This window comes from Lepus europaeus, chromosome 3, assembly GCF_033115175.1.
Source record: "Lepus europaeus isolate LE1 chromosome 3, mLepTim1.pri, whole genome shotgun sequence".
In the NCBI taxonomy this organism is placed as follows: domain Eukaryota; kingdom Metazoa; phylum Chordata; class Mammalia; order Lagomorpha; family Leporidae; genus Lepus; species Lepus europaeus.
Genome location: NC_084829.1, coordinates 116,230,388 through 116,249,107, shown reverse-complemented (window position 1 = coordinate 116,249,107; position 18,720 = coordinate 116,230,388). Strand labels below are relative to the sequence as shown.

The following is an 18,720-nucleotide window of genomic DNA, read 5'->3' as shown; positions in this document are numbered from 1 at the left end:
CACCCCAATTCAAGATTATGAAGATGATGAGATAGAAGAAATGCAAGAAGCGGATCTCAAAAAATTGATAAGAACATTAAGAAGTTCTCAACAACAAATTCTTGAACTACAGAAATCCTTAATGGACAAGATAGAAAATCTCTCTCGTGAAAATGAAATATTAAGGAGGAATCAAAATGAAATGAAACAACTAGTGGAACAAGAAACTGTGATAGTGACGAGAAATCATAATGAAATGAAGAATTCAATAGATCAAATGACAAACACATTAGAGAGTCTTAAAAACAGAATGGGCGAAGCAGAAGAGAGAATATCGGACTTAGAAGACAGAGAACAGGAAAGGAAACAGGCAAACCAAAGAAAAGAAGAAAAAATTAGAAATCTAAAAAATATTGTCGGGAATCTACAGGATACTATTAAAAAACACAACATTCGGGTTCTAGGAGTTCCTGAAGGCATGGAGAGGGAGAAAGGATTAGAAGGCCTTTTCAGTGAGATACTAGCAGAAAATTTCCCAGGTTTGGAGAAGGACAGAGGCATCTTAGTACAGGAAGCTTATAGAACCCCTAATAAACATGACCAAAAGAGATCCTCACCACGACATGTTGTAATCAAACTCACCACAGTGAAACATAAAGAAAAGATCCTAAAAGGTGCAAGAGAGAAACGTCAGATTACTCTTAGAGGATCTCCAATTAGACTCACAGCAGACTTCTCATCAGAAACCCTACAAGCTAGAAGGGAATGGCGAGATATAGCCCAGGTACTAAGAGAGAAAAATTGCCAGCCCAGAATATTATATCCTGCAAAGCTCTCATTTGTGAATGAAGGTGAAATTAAGACTTTTCGTAGCAAACAGAAACTGAAAGAATTTGTTGCCACTCGTCCAGCCCTGCAAAAGATGCTTAAAGATGTGTTACACACAGAAACACAGAAACATGGTCACCAATATGAAAGAAGCTAAAGGAAGGAAACCTCACAGCAAAAGATCACAGGAAGCTCAATTTCTCTTTGACATAGAATTAAACTCTGATGCTCTATTAAAGCAATGTGTTAAAGTAATCTATTATGTTCTCTTGATGTCTGTTAAATTCTAATTGTTCAAAAACAGCTGAATTTTTATTAAGAGCTATGGGTTATTTAAATATGTGCTTATTTTCAAAAATTTGAATAATCACCTTGTAACAATGATCAAATTTGGTCTATGTTATGTCATGATTTTAAGGAATCTTATTTCAACCAGATATTTTGGATTTTGAGCCTTCTTGGCATTCTTGACAGGCATTCAAAAAATCAAAGTTTCAAACAATCTGGTCTCTAAAATTTCCAGTAAATCCTGGACTTTTGTTTTTCCAGTTTGGGCCCAACTGAAAAAATCGAAGGACCTATGTCTCTCATCTTATAGAGACACCGACTAATCAGTCTATTTGGAGTATATTAGAAGTACTGTCAAGATGTGATGTGGTACCAAACTTTAAGTTTCTATAATGGAAAATGCTATTAATACAAATGTTTGAGAATTGAAAAGTCTAATGATCTTGTGTTACTAGACATGATAGTTATCTTAATGAGAAAGCCCCAGAGGCCTAAAGGGTTAAATACTTGTAAAATCCTACAGGTGCTTTCGAAAATACTGTGAAGTAAGCAAGTGCCTCTTGTTGGTTGATGAGTTTATAATTTTAAACATGGCGACTTAAAGTCTTTTGTCATCCATAGTTATATATGATGTGCTGCTCATAAAACTAAAGCGTTGCTGGTTCTGTGTTTAGCTTTCCTCCTATAGGCTCCTATGGACTTTTTCCAGCCACCTCTATTGTATTCAGTACTTTGGGATGGCTCTGTAAACAGATGAAGCCAATAATGTATTAACAGTACCAACTGAGAGAAAGTATGGTTAACTGAGGTTACTAAAAACAAAAAGCAATTCAGATCAATTGGCAATCTACAAAAAGAGTTAAAGATTTTAAAAGCTATTATTAAAATTGCTATATTGGTCTATTATGCTATGTTATATGTGTGTACATATTTTATGTCCACATGGGAAAATTTTATTAAGAGTTTTATTTTAAATGGCTTATAGATAAGATTGTCCATAAATTTAAGCTGCTAAAATCAATCAAAGATACATTTTAATTTGTGTGACCTGAATCTGTGTATCATTTGTTTTAAACGTGTTGGTAGAAAGAAACTAAAAACATTTTAGATGGTTGTGCTTAAGTTTACTGGCTAAACAAACTACACCATGTTAGATATTTAAGAGGTGTTTCCAAATACATGATTCTTAAAATTTATAGAAGGCATTGGACCTTCTGGTAAATGTTTTCTTAAGTTGTTATCTAATGGTTGAAACGGTTTGCTAAGTATTCATGTGATATTGCTATTGTCAGCAAGCGATCTAGGACTTGCTCCCTCATTTCTCTATTCTAAGCCCAACTTGTTCTTTCATTTCTCTATTCTCTTCAAGGTAGGAAACTAATTCTATTATGAAGGAATCTGTAGGATGCACAATTTAATCTTTAGACCTTATAAAAGAGATGGCTAACATTTTTCTGTAATAGCATAGCCAAAATAAGAACTTAAATAATAATCTCATAGCTAGATTCACTTCGCCATCAGCGAAGTATACAGTAAGTAGAAAAAACCTCCCTCTCAGACCAAAGGGAAAGAAAGTTTTAAAGTGAGAATACAATTTTCCTCATGGGCATTGTCTACCTTAGAAAAACTACTACAGAACATGCCTGTGACTATAGACTTGTAGTTCAGGCCACTGAAGATTAGAGATGGGACACGGGCACTCCCTTGACTTGCATCCTCTGGTCTGCTTTAACACAAACCAGGAGGAAAAGAAAGCTAGGCATCAGAAGCAATGGGTGGCAGGCCTATTAATGGCTGATCTGTACAGTGATCTACCCTCAAGGAGACCCAACAGGCCAGCCCACTGCAGTGGCTTTCAATGTGGTAAGCCTGGGCTTCAGCAGAAGTCAGCTTGTGAAGAGCCCTGGCAGCTCTGCCAAGAGTTGGATCACTGGAAATGGACCTGCCCTGGAGTCGAAGGATGCCCAGGTCAGAGCCACAGATCTTATTGGCTCTAAGCTGAAAAGCCCTTCACTCAGCCCAACTTCCAAAGTGACCACTGCAGCTGAGGGGATGGTCAAGTAGGGTCAGCAACATTGCAGGCAGAACTGTAAATTTCTTGTTAGAGATGCCCCCTGCCTTTACCTGGCCAGCTCTCCTCCCAGGCCAGCCAGGTAATGAAAGTCAACAGAGTGCCTTCCCCTAGGAGGTTCACACCTCCCTTAGGATATACCCCATGTGAAGAGACAGATAGGTCTGGGCCTCCGAATTTACAAGGCCTAAAGCCCACCAGATTATTATCAAGCCCCTTCTATCAGGTTCTATTTGCCTCTCAATCAGAAAAATTACTTGTAGCTTAGACAGCACCTTTCTTAGCTCCTCTAATAATGACTCTGTCCTTTGTTCTAGGCCCTGTCTAGTGCACTTGGGCCTCATTCCTTTGTAATCATAACCTCTACTCTACCACCAATGGCTCTACTCCCAACATGTGTGTACTGATGGTCCTCTTCCCCACTTAATGCTGTATAATTGTTCAAACCTGGTAAATGCCACTCTTAGGATCATTGGTTACTATCCTCACTCTGTCTTTTATGACCTTGTCTAAATATGATCAGAGTCGGCAAACTTGGAAGGCTTCCATAGCCTTGGCAACTCATGACGACAGCCTAGGATGGTTACTGGCGCCATAAACTAGAGTGTCAATTTGTTGGGTCAACAACAGGAGCCACTGTGCACTTGCTCCTCATGTGGGATCTCTGTCCTTAATGTGCTGTACATTTTGATTTAATGCTATAACTAGTACTCAAACAGTATGTTTCACTTTGTGTTGCTATGTGGGTGCAAACTGTTGAAATCTTTATACTAAATTGATCTTCTGTATATAAAGAGAATTGAAAATGAATCTTGATGCAAATGGAAGGGGAGAGGGGAGGGTTGCGGGTGGGAGGGAAGTTATGGGAGGGGGAAGCCATTGTAATCCATAAGCTGTACACTGGAAATTTATATTCATTAAATAAAAGTTTAAAAAAAAAAAAAGAATCTAAACAATCACATTCCCCCCCCAGAGGATCTTTCTACAAAGTGCCCTATTAATAGCCTGGAGGGCCACATAAAATCTGACAGTTCATTTGGCAGGCTAGCTGACAGTTTGACCAGCTTGGTCTAGGACATGTTACTGGATTGACTCACGGATGTACAGTACTAAAAGTGCATCTTCAGATGGTGACTTGACAAGAACATTTAAATATTTAAAACCTCCATTATAAAAATCTTACATATTTAGCAAAGGCATCCATCCTCATTACTATTTTATGATATGCCTAGTACTATGATGCAGTGCCCTTAGACAAAATAACTTTAGGGTTTGCTTGCTTGGTAACAAACTGGTGTATAAGTAAATTTAGGGGCCATTACAACATCTTGAGTGACTGTGTTTCAGACTAGAATGGAGGCAGGGTTCAGTGAAAAAAATGCCAGCGTTGGTTTAGTTTTGATTTTTATTTCACCAGAAAGCATAGAGGTGGGACTGCTGTCAGTGTATTCTGGATAGATCTACCGCCATTAAATACCTCTGTTACACAGGGGCAGAAGCAGACGAGAGAGACAGACCTAAAAAAAAAAAAAAAAAAAAAAAAAAGGCAGAAAGCTGGCTCCTGCTATCTAAAAAGAACTAATTAACGAGGATTAATGAGTAGAGACATTTAGGGCTGGCAAACCGGTTTCCTACTCTAATCTGGGGGATAGGCAGAGAGTAAACTTGGTTGCAAGTTAATCAGGTTCCACTCGAAGCCAAGCAGCACCAGGTGCAGAGAAAAAGCAGTATGCTGGGCAGTCAGTCGCTCAAACGCCCACGTAGGATCCAAGCCACAGACTGCAACCCGGGGCGCAAGCCGGGCACTCGCGAGGGGGCGGTGGCACCGCTTTCGAGGCCAGCCCCGGCAAGGCACTGCCCAGCCATTTGGTGCGAGCCACCAAACGCACGCGCCGGGATTCCAGCGCCGCGCGCCGCAGCCCAGCCAACAGCACGCGGGGGAGCCCGTCCCGGCGCACAGTCCTCCCTCCGGCGACCCTTGGGGCCGTGTCCTTTCTCGCCGCGCGGGCAGAGTCAGGAAGTCTGGAAACTAAGCGAGCGGGGCTTGAGGGGCAGCGAACAAAGTGGAGAGGCGCCAAGCTGACCTTCTGGTTTGGGTGTGTGTGGGGAGGGAGGCGGGGGTGAAGGAGTTTGGTGGGGGCGTGATCCAGAACGCAGTTGACTTGTGTGACCCCCGCGCCTGGCAGAGTCAAACTCGGCGCTGCAGGCAGCGCGCCCGACTTCCTCCCGCGCTCCGTGCCTCCAGGCCTGGCCCGCCTCGCAGCCCGCCCGCGGCGCCCCGGATCCTGCAGCCCGCCGGACGCGCTCCACTCACCCAGCTCCTCCGCCTGCAGCCGGAGCGGGGCGGAGACCGCGAGCAACAGGGCCAGGAGGCTGGGCCCGGCAGTCCTCGGCAGCAGTGCACCGCGGGCGCCGGGCACCATGGCCCCCCCAGACGCCAGCTTCGCAGGCTCGGTCTCCCCTCGACGGGTCCTGCGCCGCTGCTGCCCAGACCTGGCCGCCTGCGCCGCGGCCGAGCGCTGCGCGGGGATGGGGCGCAGCCGCTGCCCCGCACCGAATCCCATTGGGGCGGCTCTGCGCCCAGCCGGGCGGGGGCGTCCCCGCCTGCCCCGCCCCGTCCCGCCCCGCGCGCCGGCCCCCGAGGAGGAAGTCGTGCTCCGGGCTCCGGGGCGGTGACCAGCGGCGGGGCCCGAGGCGCGCCGGGCGCCGCCCGCGCTCCCCTCTGGGTGTCTGGCGCTCCCTGCTTCGTTCTGCCCTTCCTCTCCGCCCCACCTGCTCCAGCTCGGTGAACCCGGGAGCCGGAAGGACACCTGGCGGGGAAGCTGTGTTCCCCAGAATGCCCGAGTGCGCGGTGAAACTGCCCCCTCCAGGCGGTGCCAGCCGCTCAGGGGTGGGCATGCCGGGACGACCTACGTTGGAAACCCGAAGTTGTTTTCATGATAGGATGATGACGGTGGCAAGTAAGGCCAACTCAAGTCCCTCCCTCCATTCATTCACTCAGGGAGAGTGCTAACCCGTGCGTTTGCAGAAGTTAATAAGGATCGGCAAGTTTGTAACGCGAATTGCACTCCATGACACGAAGTGGGCTAGTGGAGCAAGTTTAGGGAGACCCGATTTGACCGCGGGTGAGAGGCCTGAGCGGGTGGCATCGGCCCAGAAATGCCTCACGGTGCGGCATCGCAGCGGAGACTCGGAGAGTGAACGGGACTCGGGCTAGTGGAAGGCAAGGGCAGAAGAACGAGGGGTGCCGGGGACCCCGGTGGTCGGAGCGTGGTGAACAGGTAGGTGGGCGGCAAAGAGGTGGGAGCCCCGGTGCTGAGTAAGGGGGGCAAAGGGAAGGGCCTGGGAGGCCACGGAAAGTTAAGTTTCCCTTGGCCCTCAGAGCACTGAGCAGCCATGGAGGGTTCAGACGGAACAGTGACTCGATCTCTGGATGGGTGCTGGGGAAGGCTTGGGGGAGAGCAGGTTGGAAGAGAGCGGAATGACGCGGCCGTTCCCGAGAAGTTGAGGGCAGAGGCAGTGGGAATGGATGAGAACAGATCAGACACGTATTCTAAAGGCTCTCCGACGCGTCTGCTCCCCTCTGCACTTCCGCTGCGCTTGGCCATGACCTTCGCACCACCGCGGCGCCCTGAGGTTGATTACTCCTGGAGACTAAAAGAATACTGGAGGGAGGGGAAGTCGCAATCCCCACCCCCACCCAAAGCCACACTTTGTCCTCTCCTGTGATCTTTGGACTTCCCAGACAGACTCCTTTCATATGTGCGTTCCCTTTTTTTCTTTTCTTTTTTTTTTTAGAATCAAAAAAGCCGTTGAAATTTCAAATGAGATTGGGGGCTTTGCATTGTCTCCGAGGCAGCAGACTCAGGAAAGAACTGGAGCTTTATAAGCGAAGGGATCCGAGTTTGAATCCCGGGTCAGTCACCCACTGGTTTCGTTTTCCTGGCTTTGGTTTCCTCAGGAAATATAATCCCTAATTTTCCTAGAGACTAAATAAGTAGGTATATGCAGTTCACACATGTAGAAGAGGTGCTTAATCAATAGGTTTTATTCTCTTAATTGAAAGCATTTTTCTCACAATATTGAACATTCTTGCACTTAAACAAAAAAAGACACTTTGATACATTGAATCACTTCCTAAGGCCAGCTTTCCCCTTTTTTAAAATTTCATTCTTTCTAAGAAAGTGAGATTGGGCAGCTTCTGACAGGTGTGGTTGTGTGAATGAACTGAAGACAATGGGAGCATTGTTGAGCCTGGAGGCAGGTGGATGCCCCGGCCTTTTCCATCTCAGTGCTTTGATAGGAGTGGAGTTACTCTTCTACTCCAGAGTCCTGAGCCAGGTAAGGTGAGAAACTGAGGAAACAAAAAGGCCAGCTGGATCCTACTGCTTTCATCATGCCATTCCTTCCTTGGAAAATAAAGAAAAAATCTTCAGGTAAGATAATCATACTACAGGCCGGCACCATGGCTCACCTGGTTAATCCTCCACCTGCAGCGCCGGCATCCCATATGGGCACCGGGTTCTACTCCCGGCTGCTCCTCTTCCAGTCCAGCTCTCTGCTGTAACCCGGGAGGGCAGTGGAGGGTGGCCCAAGTGTTTGGGCTCCTGCACCGCATGGGAGACCAGGAAGAAGCACCTGGCTCCTGGCTTTGGATCTGCGCAGCGCACCTGCCATAGCGGCCATTTGGGGGGTGAACCAATGGAAAAGGAAGACCTTTCTCTCTGTCTCGCTCACTGTCTAACTCTGTCAACTAAAATTAAAAATATATATATATATATATATTTGAAAGCCATAGTTACAGACAGAGAAGGAGACAGAGAGAGAGAGAAATCTTCCATCTGCTAGTTCACTCTCCAAATGTCTTTAATGGCCAGGGCTGGGCCAGGCCCAAGCCAGGAGCTTCTTCCAGGTCCACCCCACCCCCCCAAATGGCCGCTACGACTGGCGCTCTGTGCCGATCCGAAGGCAGGAGCCAGGATCCAAGTGCTTTCTCCTGGTCTCCCATGCAGGTGCAGGTGCCCAAGCACTTGGGCTGTTCTCCACTGCCCTCCCGGGCCACAGCAGAGAGCAGGACTGGAAGAGGAACAACCGGGACTAGACACCGGTGCCCATATGGGATGCCAGCGCCACAGGTGGAGGATTAGCCAAGTGAGCCACGGCGCCAGCCTAAGTTAGAATTTAAACAGAACCATAAATCTGATTCTAAAGTGTTTAGAAAGCTTCAAAATATATTGCAGTTCAATTTAATGACCTAGTCAATTTTATCCTTATCATTTTGTAAACTGTGACTCTATGAAGAAGATAGCTAAGATATACCCTTATAAGCACCTGCTTCCTGAATGGGCTCCATTTTCCTATGTAATTCAATACATGTTTTAAACATTTATTATATATAATACATATATCACAGAGCAATGTGAATAGAGATACAATGAAAATCCTTATCTTTCTCCTTCACTTACTATTAGTAGATCTTTAATAGATCTATTTACACAAAAAAGTTATATAGGTTGATAAGCACAGTGATGAAGAGGCTCAGGGTGCTATAAAACTGCAAGGGTGGGGGACAGCATACAGCAGTCTGGGTCGGCCCTTATTACAGTGCCTAGTTTGGATCCCAACAAATCTGTTTCAGACCCAGCTTCCTGCTAATGCACATTGTAGAAGGCAACTGATGATGAGTCTACTTGGATCTCACCACCTATGTGGAGGCACTAATAGAATCCTGGCCTCCTGCCTTTGGCTTGGCCCAGCCTTGACTGTTGCAGGCATTTGGGGAGTGAATCAGTGGATAAAAGATCACACACACTCTCTCTCTTATTTGCTCTGTTTTTGAAATAGAATGAAAATAAATAAAAAGAACTACAGAAGAATAGTATTATATAATCTGAATTTTGTTATTTTGTTCTCTCTCTCTCAGAAATTCATAAGGGCAGACAGTTGGAGAGAGAACTTCCATCTACTGCTTCACTCCACAAATGCTCACAAGAGCCAGGGTTGGGCCAGGCCAAAGTCAGGAACCCAGATTTCAATCTGGATTTTCCACGTGGATGAGAAACCCAAGTACCTGGACCATCATCTCCTTCCTCCCAGGGTGACCATTAACAGGTAGTTGGATCAGAAGTAGAGTGACCAGGACTCTTGAATTGGTATTCCAATATGAGAAGCAGGCATCCCAAGCAGCAACTTAACTGCTATGCCACATGGCCATCCCAATATAACTTGAATTTTATAAGTCTGAGAAGGTGAAGGCTGAAGGGTAAGATACTAAGTAGAAGAAAGATAATGTTTGCCAGATGAAAAGAAGCGAGAGAGCTCAGAAACGGTGCTCAATGGATTGACTCTAATTCTTCAGTGCGCCTCAGGCTGAGTAGAGTCAGAGATTGGAGCTAGATTGGAGGACTCCTGGAGCAATGTTGGTAATAACACAGTACTACAGATGAAGTGTTTTTATTTATTTAGTTAGTTAGTTATTGACAGGCAGAGTTAGAGAGAGAGAGAGAAAGAGAAAGGTCTTCCCTCGGCTGGTTCACCCCCAAATGGCCGCTAAGGCTGGCGTACTGTGCCGATCCAAAGCCAGGAGCCAGGTACCTCCTCCTGGTCTCCCTATGTGGGTGCAGGGCCCAAGCACTTGGGCCATCCTGCACTGCCTTCCCTGGCCACAGCAGAGAACTGGACTGGAAGAGGAGCAACCAGGACAGAACCAGTGCCCCAACCGGAACTAGAACCCGGGGTGCCGGCGCCGTAGGCAGAGGATTATCCTAGTGAGCTGTGGCGCCGGCCAGATGAAGTGTTTTTAAAGAGGTTTATTCAGGAGGTCTGAGATTGAGGGGCTGCATATAGTGAGGCTTTTGTATTAGGCCGCTTTTTGTTACTACAACCAAATGCCCAAGACAAGCTGTTTTAGAAGAAAGTAGGTTTATTTCTGGCTTATAGTTTTGGAGGTTCACAGTCTAAGATAGGTTGGACCTATTGGCCTCACATGTGATGAAGGCGGTGGATGGTAGGAAATGTACAGGGGATGAATCACATGCCAAGTCAAGAAGCAGAGAGGCTTATCTGTTCTGCTCTTCCATGGGAGTGACATATTGAGGGCATGCTCCTAAGGGACCTAAAAGGACCTCTTACTAGGCTCATTTCCCATTTGGATTAAATACCTACTCCTAATCCATTAATGATTAACATAAGATTGTGGGGGTCAAGCCCTTAACACAGATTTCTTTAGAGGACACCCAAACTAATGTCCAAGCTATAGCAGTCTTCTTGCTGGCAGTCCCGAGGCAGTGCAGGCCACCATACGGGAAGAAATAGGACACAAGAGTGGCTGGCATTGTGGCATGACCTGTAGGGACCATATCATATGGTCCTGTAGGGAGCTTACCATATGATGGCAGGTTTATGTCCAGGCTGCTCTACTTCCAATCCAGCTCCCTGCTGGTGGCCTGGGGAAGCAGTAGAAGATGGCTGGAGTGCTTGGGCCCCTACTACCCATGTGGGAGAACTGGAAGAAATTCCTAGCTTCTCTGGCTTCAGCCTGGCCCAGCCCGGGTCCATTGTGGCCACCTGGGGGAATGATACAAATTATTTTAGTTGTTGCATTCAGGATTTATGTTTTCTTCTCTCCCATTCATCCTAAAACAAATTATGTCTTGGTTTTTACCCTTTCTATCTTCCACCTGTGATCATGATTTTATCCTGAGCTGGGAATCTTATTAAAAAATAGATTCTGGTTCGTAAGTCAGGGCTGGAGTGGGGACAGGAGTCGTCATTGCCTGGAAGTTTCCAAGGGATGTAGATACTGCTGGTTCAGAGTTCTACTTTGAGTGCAAGTTGAGTTTTGTGACAAACTTCTAATTGGTCTTCCTGTCTCCCTTGGCAATCCAACTCCTACTGTGCAGTTCATGTGATCTCTCAAAAATGCAACTCTGAAAACTTCCCCAAATGCTTTTCATTTACAATGGTTTGTCCCCTCTGAAACCCATCCTGAAACTTAATTACCATTATGAAATATTAAGTGGTAGGACCAGGTGAGATCTTTAAAAATGTGATTAGGACTCAATCTTCGTGAATGAATTGAATTAATCCATTTGTTTGTTTAAATGAATGAATGGGTTATCTCAAGAGTCTGACATAAAAGCCTGCTGAGCTAGGTCGCTTATACCCTCTTTCTTTTTTTTTCTTTCTTTTTTTCTTCCTCCCTCCCTTCCTTCTTTCCTTCCTTCCTTCCTTTCTCTTTCTCTTTCTCTCTCTCTCTTGATTTATTTATTTGAAAAGCAGTTATAGAGAGAGAGTGAGAGACAGAGAAAGAAATCTTCCATCCGCTGATTCATTCAAATACTTTGATTGCTGATATTCATTAGTCATGTCATTTGAGCTCCAGCAGGAATTCTTTTTTAAAAAATTTTATTTATTTATTTTTATTTACTTGAAAAAGAGAGAGAGAAAGAACACGCGAGCACACACATACACACACACACGCACGTGAGCACTCCCCAGGGATTCTTAAATGCTGTAGCTCATTCTGGCTAGTCCTTGTCCTCTGGTCCTCTCTTTTGTGGGCTCAGAAACTTGATTTTTTAAGAAGATTTATTTTATTTATTTGAAAGACAGAGTTACAGAGAGAGGTAGAGACAGAGAAAGAGGTCTTCCATCCGCTGGTTCACTCCTCATATGGCCGCAATGGCTGGAGTTGCACCAATTTGAAGCCAGGAGCCAGGAGCCAGGAGCCAGGAGCTAGGAGCTTCTTCTGGATGTCCCACGCAGGTGCAGGGGCCCAAGGACTTGGGCCATCTTCTATTGCTTTCCCAGGCCATAGCAGAGAGCTGGATCAGAAGTGGAATAGCTGGGACTAGAACCGGCGCCCATATGGGATGCTGGCGCTTTGGGCCAGAGCTTTAACCCACTGCACCACAATGCCAGCCCCTAGAAACTTGATTTTTATCTGTGTACTTGACCTTGGGGGTACTTTTTCATGATTAATTTAATTTTACAGGTATGTAAGTTAGTGTTAATGCTAACTTATTAATTAACAGTAAAATTGAAGAACATTGTCTGAAGCCTGAAAACAGCTTTGGAAGCTAGAATCTATCAGAGGTTGAAATGCAAGTCTGATTATTTGCTTCTGATGTTTGAAAGCAATAACATAAGAGGATTTGGATCCTTTCCACCCCCAACCTTGATAAAGAAGTATTCAGACACTCTTAAGAATGTGAAAAATATTTTATTAAGGACTATTGCAGTAGATGTCAAGACTATGGGAATGGGGGAAAGACCAGGTTCAATTCTGGAAACAGCCAGGGATTTGTAGCCAACCAACAGAGAGAAGGGCTAGTCATGGGAAATTAATAAGAGGAGACAGCTACCTAACTACATAACATAACATGAAAGTTTCTTTGTGCCATAACTTTTCACTGTTTAGTGTATCCTCTAAAACTCTCTGTGGGGAAAGACCTGTTTCCTGGGGAAAGACAGCTGGGAACAGATGTCTTAAACTTGTCATGAGAATGAACTCAGTTCAAGTAAAAGAGAATTTTTCAAAAACAATTTTTGAAATGGCTCAAAATATATTGAACCTATTGTTTCCCAACATATTTGAAATTTTGTTTTCATAGTTGTTTTCTGGACGGTATGGAGGGAAGACAGGTAACTGCATGTTTTTGTTTTTACCAAATACATGTACTCAGTGGAGCGAGAAGACGCTTCATCTGTTTGGCTTACTTGGTGGCTTGTTTTCTTTCGCACTAAGTTTTAGTGTTGGAGATGAAGAGAGACGACTGGGAAGGAGTGCTTGGCATGAGGCACCTAGGGGACTGATGCAGGTTTGCTGTCCTTGAAGTTCCCAACTCTAGCTTGGGGACCTAGGGTTCTACTGTGCCCTGGGCCTGTAGGTCATTGTACTCTGGGAAAATCATCCTGAAATTAAGCACATCTGTAACAGTACAACTGTCTTACAGAACCCCCAGGACAAAGGAGAACTCTGCTTTACCCATGACAGTCACAAACTATTGACTTGAGTGTTGGAGTCAGACATGGGAGCCAAGTCTCAAGAGGCTCAGCTAAAAGTGTCTCACCTTTCTCAATCTGGTCCCTGAGCCTAGACATCCAGGTAGGAAGAGCTGGACAGAGAGCCTGGAAAGCGAGTATTTCATGGGGAGAGGACACCAGGAGGCGGTGGATACCATAGGTGGGGTAGGAGGTTCTGTGGTGCAGGACTGGAAAGTCTGCTTACCTATAGGTCATTAGGCTGTGACCGCTGAGAAATGAAAACCAATGGGGTCAGGGCTGGGAAGCTTGAGAAGAAAAAGAATTAAGCTGCCTCCTGCACTGTCTCACTCCTGCCCCCAACAGTTATGCCCCTGTGGTATGTGAGAAGGGAGTAGGCCCTGGACAGGGTATCAGAATTGGCTTCTAACACTGCTCCATACACTCTGTGACCTGGAGCAAGTCCCTTCCCTTCTTTAGGCCTCTGTTTACTCATTTCTACAAGAAGGAGGCTGAACTGGATGATCTGTGACAGTTCTTGCATTGCCATCCAGGATGTGGACCCGATACTGATGTAAACCTCTGGGGAAGTAGAGGCAACCTCTTGGCATCTCTGGAAAGCATTACCGGAAGCTCAAAGCATTAAAGCAAAACAAAACACAAATACAGAAATAGACTTCTCAGGAAGTAGTGGTTCATCTCTCCTGGCCTCTGAATGCTTTGCAGCGTCCACAGTGAGGGCAGGTACGAAGTATGGGACGGATGAGGGCTCTTGTTCAAAAGCCACTTCAGTGGAGGATTTTGATAGTGGGGGGAGATTCTGCAGGTGTGGGCACAAAGAATATTTTCCATTCCAGTTTCTGTGAACCTAACTGAAAAGCAGGGTCTGAAAGTAAATTTCACTAATTAAAAATGTCTGTCATCTGCCTTTCTTTTTTAAAGCCTTTTGTACCCTACTTTCACAAGTTTTATCCCAAGGAAAGGGCCTCATTTAGTCAAATAGGGATTGAATTTCAGCTTGTTTGAGGGCATATAGATTTTGCCTGCTGAAAGATGGCTCTTCTATTTTCTTTGAAATTCTTAATATTTGTGTCAGACAGTTTTACAAATAATTGAAACTACAGACCAAATGGAGATGATTCTATGATCATCAGAAAAAGCTAGATAGAAATCTTAAAATCAAGAAGTTGATTAATCTTTCTTAGCAGAAGTTTCTAAGTAAACAGAGAGCCCTTTATGGGGTTTCATTGCAAAAGCTACATTCAGACAACAATGGCCTTAGTTAACGGAATTTTTAGAATAGAGAACATAGAATTCGGGGATTGAGTGGCAGATTATAAAGAACTCAGAAGACCTGATACTTAGCAGAACTCCCACTGGAAGCCAGGCACCAAAATTTCTCCTTCCTTGTCTCCTCCCTGCCCTTAACTACCCTGCTTTACTGCCTTCTCAAAGGTACTAAATGAAATCTTTAAGGATACAGGCTTGGCAGACTATGCTTCAAATAAGGGCTTAATAGATTCTCTTCTATCCCCTTTCAACTCTGATTCTTTGAAGTCTAAAGGGTTCTCCATACTTATTCTTTGAACCATTTTTACAAAACATTTTTCCTTCTTCTAGCCAGATATTACTTTGAGATGTTAACTGAGCACATCTTATAAGATTGGGGCTTGGAGGCCCATGATATTTTTAAACTAATATTCTTGTCTTCTCCTTTCTCTCATTTATAACTAGAATTCAGAGCACAAAATTAGGATGTGTGGAGTTACCAAACCCTCCCTGGGATGCTGAGCTGGTCCTGCTTTTCATTCAAAGGAGGCAGGTTCATTTGATTTCCGGTTAGGGCTGACACAATACCATCAAAGACAAATAGCACAGTAGTGGGAATTGCTGAAACCAAGAAAAATATCAAAACTAATGGCAGAAGTAGGATTAGAATAGGGGAGACTCCAGAGCCAAGTAAGCAGAACAGACTGCTTTGGGAACAAGATCTACACAAGCAGATGATAAGTAAGGTGGATTGCCCCCAGGGCAGTGGGAAAATCCCAAAACTATGGGAGGTGCAGGCTCCCTAGCTCTGTCCAGAAATGCAAATCACCTAGCTGAGAAAACCTGTTGGGTCGTGGGAAAAACTCTCCCTAACTAAGAAGGTACTGCAGTTACAATTATCCTTTTAGAATGAAGTCTATGTTGCAGTAGTGGTGGGCTTCTAGCTGTCCTTCCTCCCCGGCACACTCTTGTAGTATGTTCAATAGATCTAACTCTGCTCACTCGATCTGACTTCTCTAGTGAATTCTTTTACCATCGGTTACACCTACCTCAGCTGGTCGTTTCTGTCAAAAGTAAGGTTCCCATTATACCCCATGCATCTCTGAGATTGAAAAAAAGCTTCAGTATTCAAATAATAAGAGCACAACAGAGGAAATGACACTTTTAAGAACTGAAGATTTTTTGTAAATCTCAACCATGTACTCCACCTGTTAATCCTTAACAGTATGCTAGGTTACGGGCTCCCTTTTGTTAGTGTACCTGATTGACCAGATTATTATCTAGAAACAACCATTTTCTTTGTACCAGCCTGCCTGTCATGACATCAAAGGCTTACTTCCCCCTTGTTCTTCTGTGTGTTCAAGAGTCACAGAAATTCCAATAAATGTCTTAATTCATTATTTTGGAAATCTGCTCTAGAAATGTACTGTACTGTGTTGTTGAAATATGTTACATAAAAAGAAGCTATTGGGGTCTGGCGCCATGGCTCAGCAGGTTAAGCAGCGGCCTCCAGGGCCAGCATACCATATGGGTGCCGGTTCGTGTCCCGGCTACTCTACTTCCAATCCAGCTCCCTGGTGATGTGCCTGGGAAAGCAACAGAAAGTGGCCCAGTGCTTGGTCCCCTTAATTCTGTGGGAGACCTGGAAGAAGCTCTTGGCTCCTGGCTTTGGCCTAGCCCAGCCCGGTATGCTGCAGCCATTTGTGGAGTGAACCAGTGGGTGTAAGATGTCTCTGTCTCTACCTCTCTCTGTCTCTACCTCTCTCTGTCAAACCTGGTGTGAAGATTTGTAGTGTCTTTTTCAATGAACATACTGCTATTAGAGTGTGACAAATTCCATTAGTCACCGCTAATGCTCCCTCCTGTTCTTTTAGTATATATTCTAAGACCAGTCAGTTGTCCATGACTACCTTAGAGAGTCCACAGATTTGAGTACTTAAAACAAAAGTTGCTCTGAAGTGTGGGCTAGGTTGCCTCAGACAATAGACAAATTTTTAAAAATGGATTCATGAGGCATAGCAGGTTCCTCAACTATTACAATAGAAGAACTCACTAGGAAATTTTTCTGTCAATAGCAGCTTCCTGGGAGAATCAGAAGAAGGGGTAGGTAAAACATGTCTGCAATAAAATTTAACAGACTTAATATGACAAAAGCAAAGACTTTATTGATCTTTTTGCTCCTTGAAGAGAGGTATTTGAGGTTTTCATTTGGCTCACAAGAGTAGGCAGATTTATCCTTTGTGTGCACCTCTGCATGAAGTCTCAGAAGGTAAAAAATTAAGTCTTGACAAATGTACCCAGCTTGAAATGCCCTGTAATTTAACTGCAGTAGGAGGGCTCAATAGCACCTGGTAGGGTTCCTTCCATTTAGGCTGTAATTAGTCAGAGGGATAGCCTTCTCTCCAAGTCTTTATTAAAACTAGATTTCCCGGGGAAATAAGCTGGCAGTGGGGGCTGGCATTGTGGTGTAAAAGGTTAGGCTGCCACCAGCAATACCAGCATCCCATATGGGTACCAGTTCAAGTCCTGGCTGTACCGATTCTGATCCAGCTCCCTGCTGATGTGCTTGGAAAGGCAGCAGAAGATGGCCCAAGTGCTTGGGCCTCTGCATCCACATGGGAGACCCAGAGAACACTCCTGGCTTTGATCTGGCCATTTGGTGAGTGAACCAGCAAATGGAAGATGTCTCTCTCTCTCTCTCTGTAACTGCCTTTCAAATTAATAAAATACAAGTCTTTTTTTAGAAAAGCTGTTGGTGGCTTTTGGGATCTGGCACTGAGAGAATTTTGTTACTGTGTTCTGTCAGAACAATTTGTATCTGTCCTAGTTTATAATATGTTTTATTGATCTTGAGTTTCTGAATCAAAGAGGAGGTCGAGGTGAGGAGGCATCTTCCATATAGCATTTCAAATGGATTCAATTTTTTTGAAAGGCAGAATTACACAGAGAGAAGGAGAAGAAGGAGAGAGAGAGAGAGATCGAGAGAGATCTTCCATCTGCTGGTTCACTCACCAAATGGCTGCAATGGCTAGGAATGGGCCAGGCTGGATCCAGGAGCCAAGAGTTTCATCCAAGTCTCCCTTGTGAGTGCAGGGTCCCAAACACTTGGGCCATCTTCTGCTGCTTTCCCAGGCACATTAACAGGGAGCTAGATTGCAAGTGGAGCAGCTGGGATTCAAACTGGTGCCCATATGGTTGCCTGCACTGCAGGTAGTGACTTTACCAGCAATGTCACAATGCCAGCCCTCTGGAAGAAATATTAAAGCAGTTCAGTCTTACTTGCTATGTATATCCTGAGGAGGGTCATAGGGAATCATTTAAGCTGTGATTCTGAGGTCTCTTGGCAAAGCTTAGCCAGAATTTTTTTCAAAACTATGACTAACTTTTTGAACTTTATCTGATGATTGAGGTTTTCAAGAGGCATGGAGATGGGGCTGATACTATGACATAGTGGGTTGAGCCTCCAACTGCAGTGCCCACATCCCATATAGGTGCCGGTTCTAGTCCGTGCTGCTCTTCTTCCATCCAGCTCTCTGCTATGACCTAGGAAAGCAGTAGAAGATGACCCAATTGCTTGGGCCCCTGCAGCTATGTGGGAGACCTGGAAGAAGCTCCTGGCTTCAGATTGACCCAGCTCCTTGCGGCCATTTGGGGAGTGAACCAGTGGAAGGAAGACCCTTCTCTCTGTCCCTCTCTGTCTGTAACTTTACCTCTCAAATGAATAAATAAGGATTCATGGAGAGGATGAAATATCCATAGAGTAGTGGCTATCTGCTGAATTATTTTAGTCATGGAGAGGGTATCTTGTCGCTCTGGAGTGACTTTGGAAGACCATGGTGAGGAATTATTTTCTTTAGCAGGGATTTAGAGCCCTCTTGTGCCTTCTCTGGTTTAGAAAATCTTCTATCCATCCTGTGAAAGTGTCAATAAAGACTAGTAGATATTTGTAATTATTTGCTGAGAGTCTGTTAGTGAAGTCTGTTTGCCATTTTTCACCTGGATATGTTCCTCTCCTTTGAAAAGGAGTGAGGCTATCATGATATGACCAGTAGGTTTGCTTTGTAAACAGAGATGACAGGAATGAGTTACTTCTCTTAGGACAGTATGTAGTCCTTTCCCTCCAACTATATCTGAGAAACTATTTACATTAAAGCTTCTATTCCCAGATCAGTAGAGTCATGTATTTCCTTAATAATTTTCCACTGAGAGCCAGTGAGAGGATGACCCTATGACATAAGCCCATCACTAACTGGCATTTTTAGTGTAACCTTGTTGCTGAGCCCATTCTTTCTCAGGCTTGG

The 18,720-nt window shown here is 44.8% G+C and overlaps 2 protein-coding genes across 2 annotated transcripts in view; one reads left to right on the top strand and one right to left on the bottom strand.

Moving 5' to 3' along the window:
• The window catches only part of DCBLD1 (discoidin, CUB and LCCL domain containing 1), an 81,473-nt gene extending 75,823 nt beyond the window's left edge, over window positions 1–5,650 (bottom strand). The window contains exon 1 of the mRNA XM_062186664.1: window positions 5,481–5,650. Coding sequence (XP_062042648.1) covers window positions 5,481–5,589 — 109 coding nt within the window. The 5' untranslated portion in view covers window positions 5,590–5,650. The remainder of the gene's footprint in view (window positions 1–5,480) is intronic.
• A 352-nt stretch (window positions 5,651–6,002) lies between these two features.
• Window positions 6,003–18,720, top strand: part of ROS1 (ROS proto-oncogene 1, receptor tyrosine kinase) — a 222,077-nt gene continuing 209,359 nt past the window's right edge. The window contains exons 1-2 of the mRNA XM_062187254.1: window positions 6,003–6,126; window positions 6,284–6,447. Coding sequence (XP_062043238.1) covers window positions 6,003–6,126; window positions 6,284–6,447 — 288 coding nt within the window. The remainder of the gene's footprint in view (window positions 6,127–6,283; window positions 6,448–18,720) is intronic.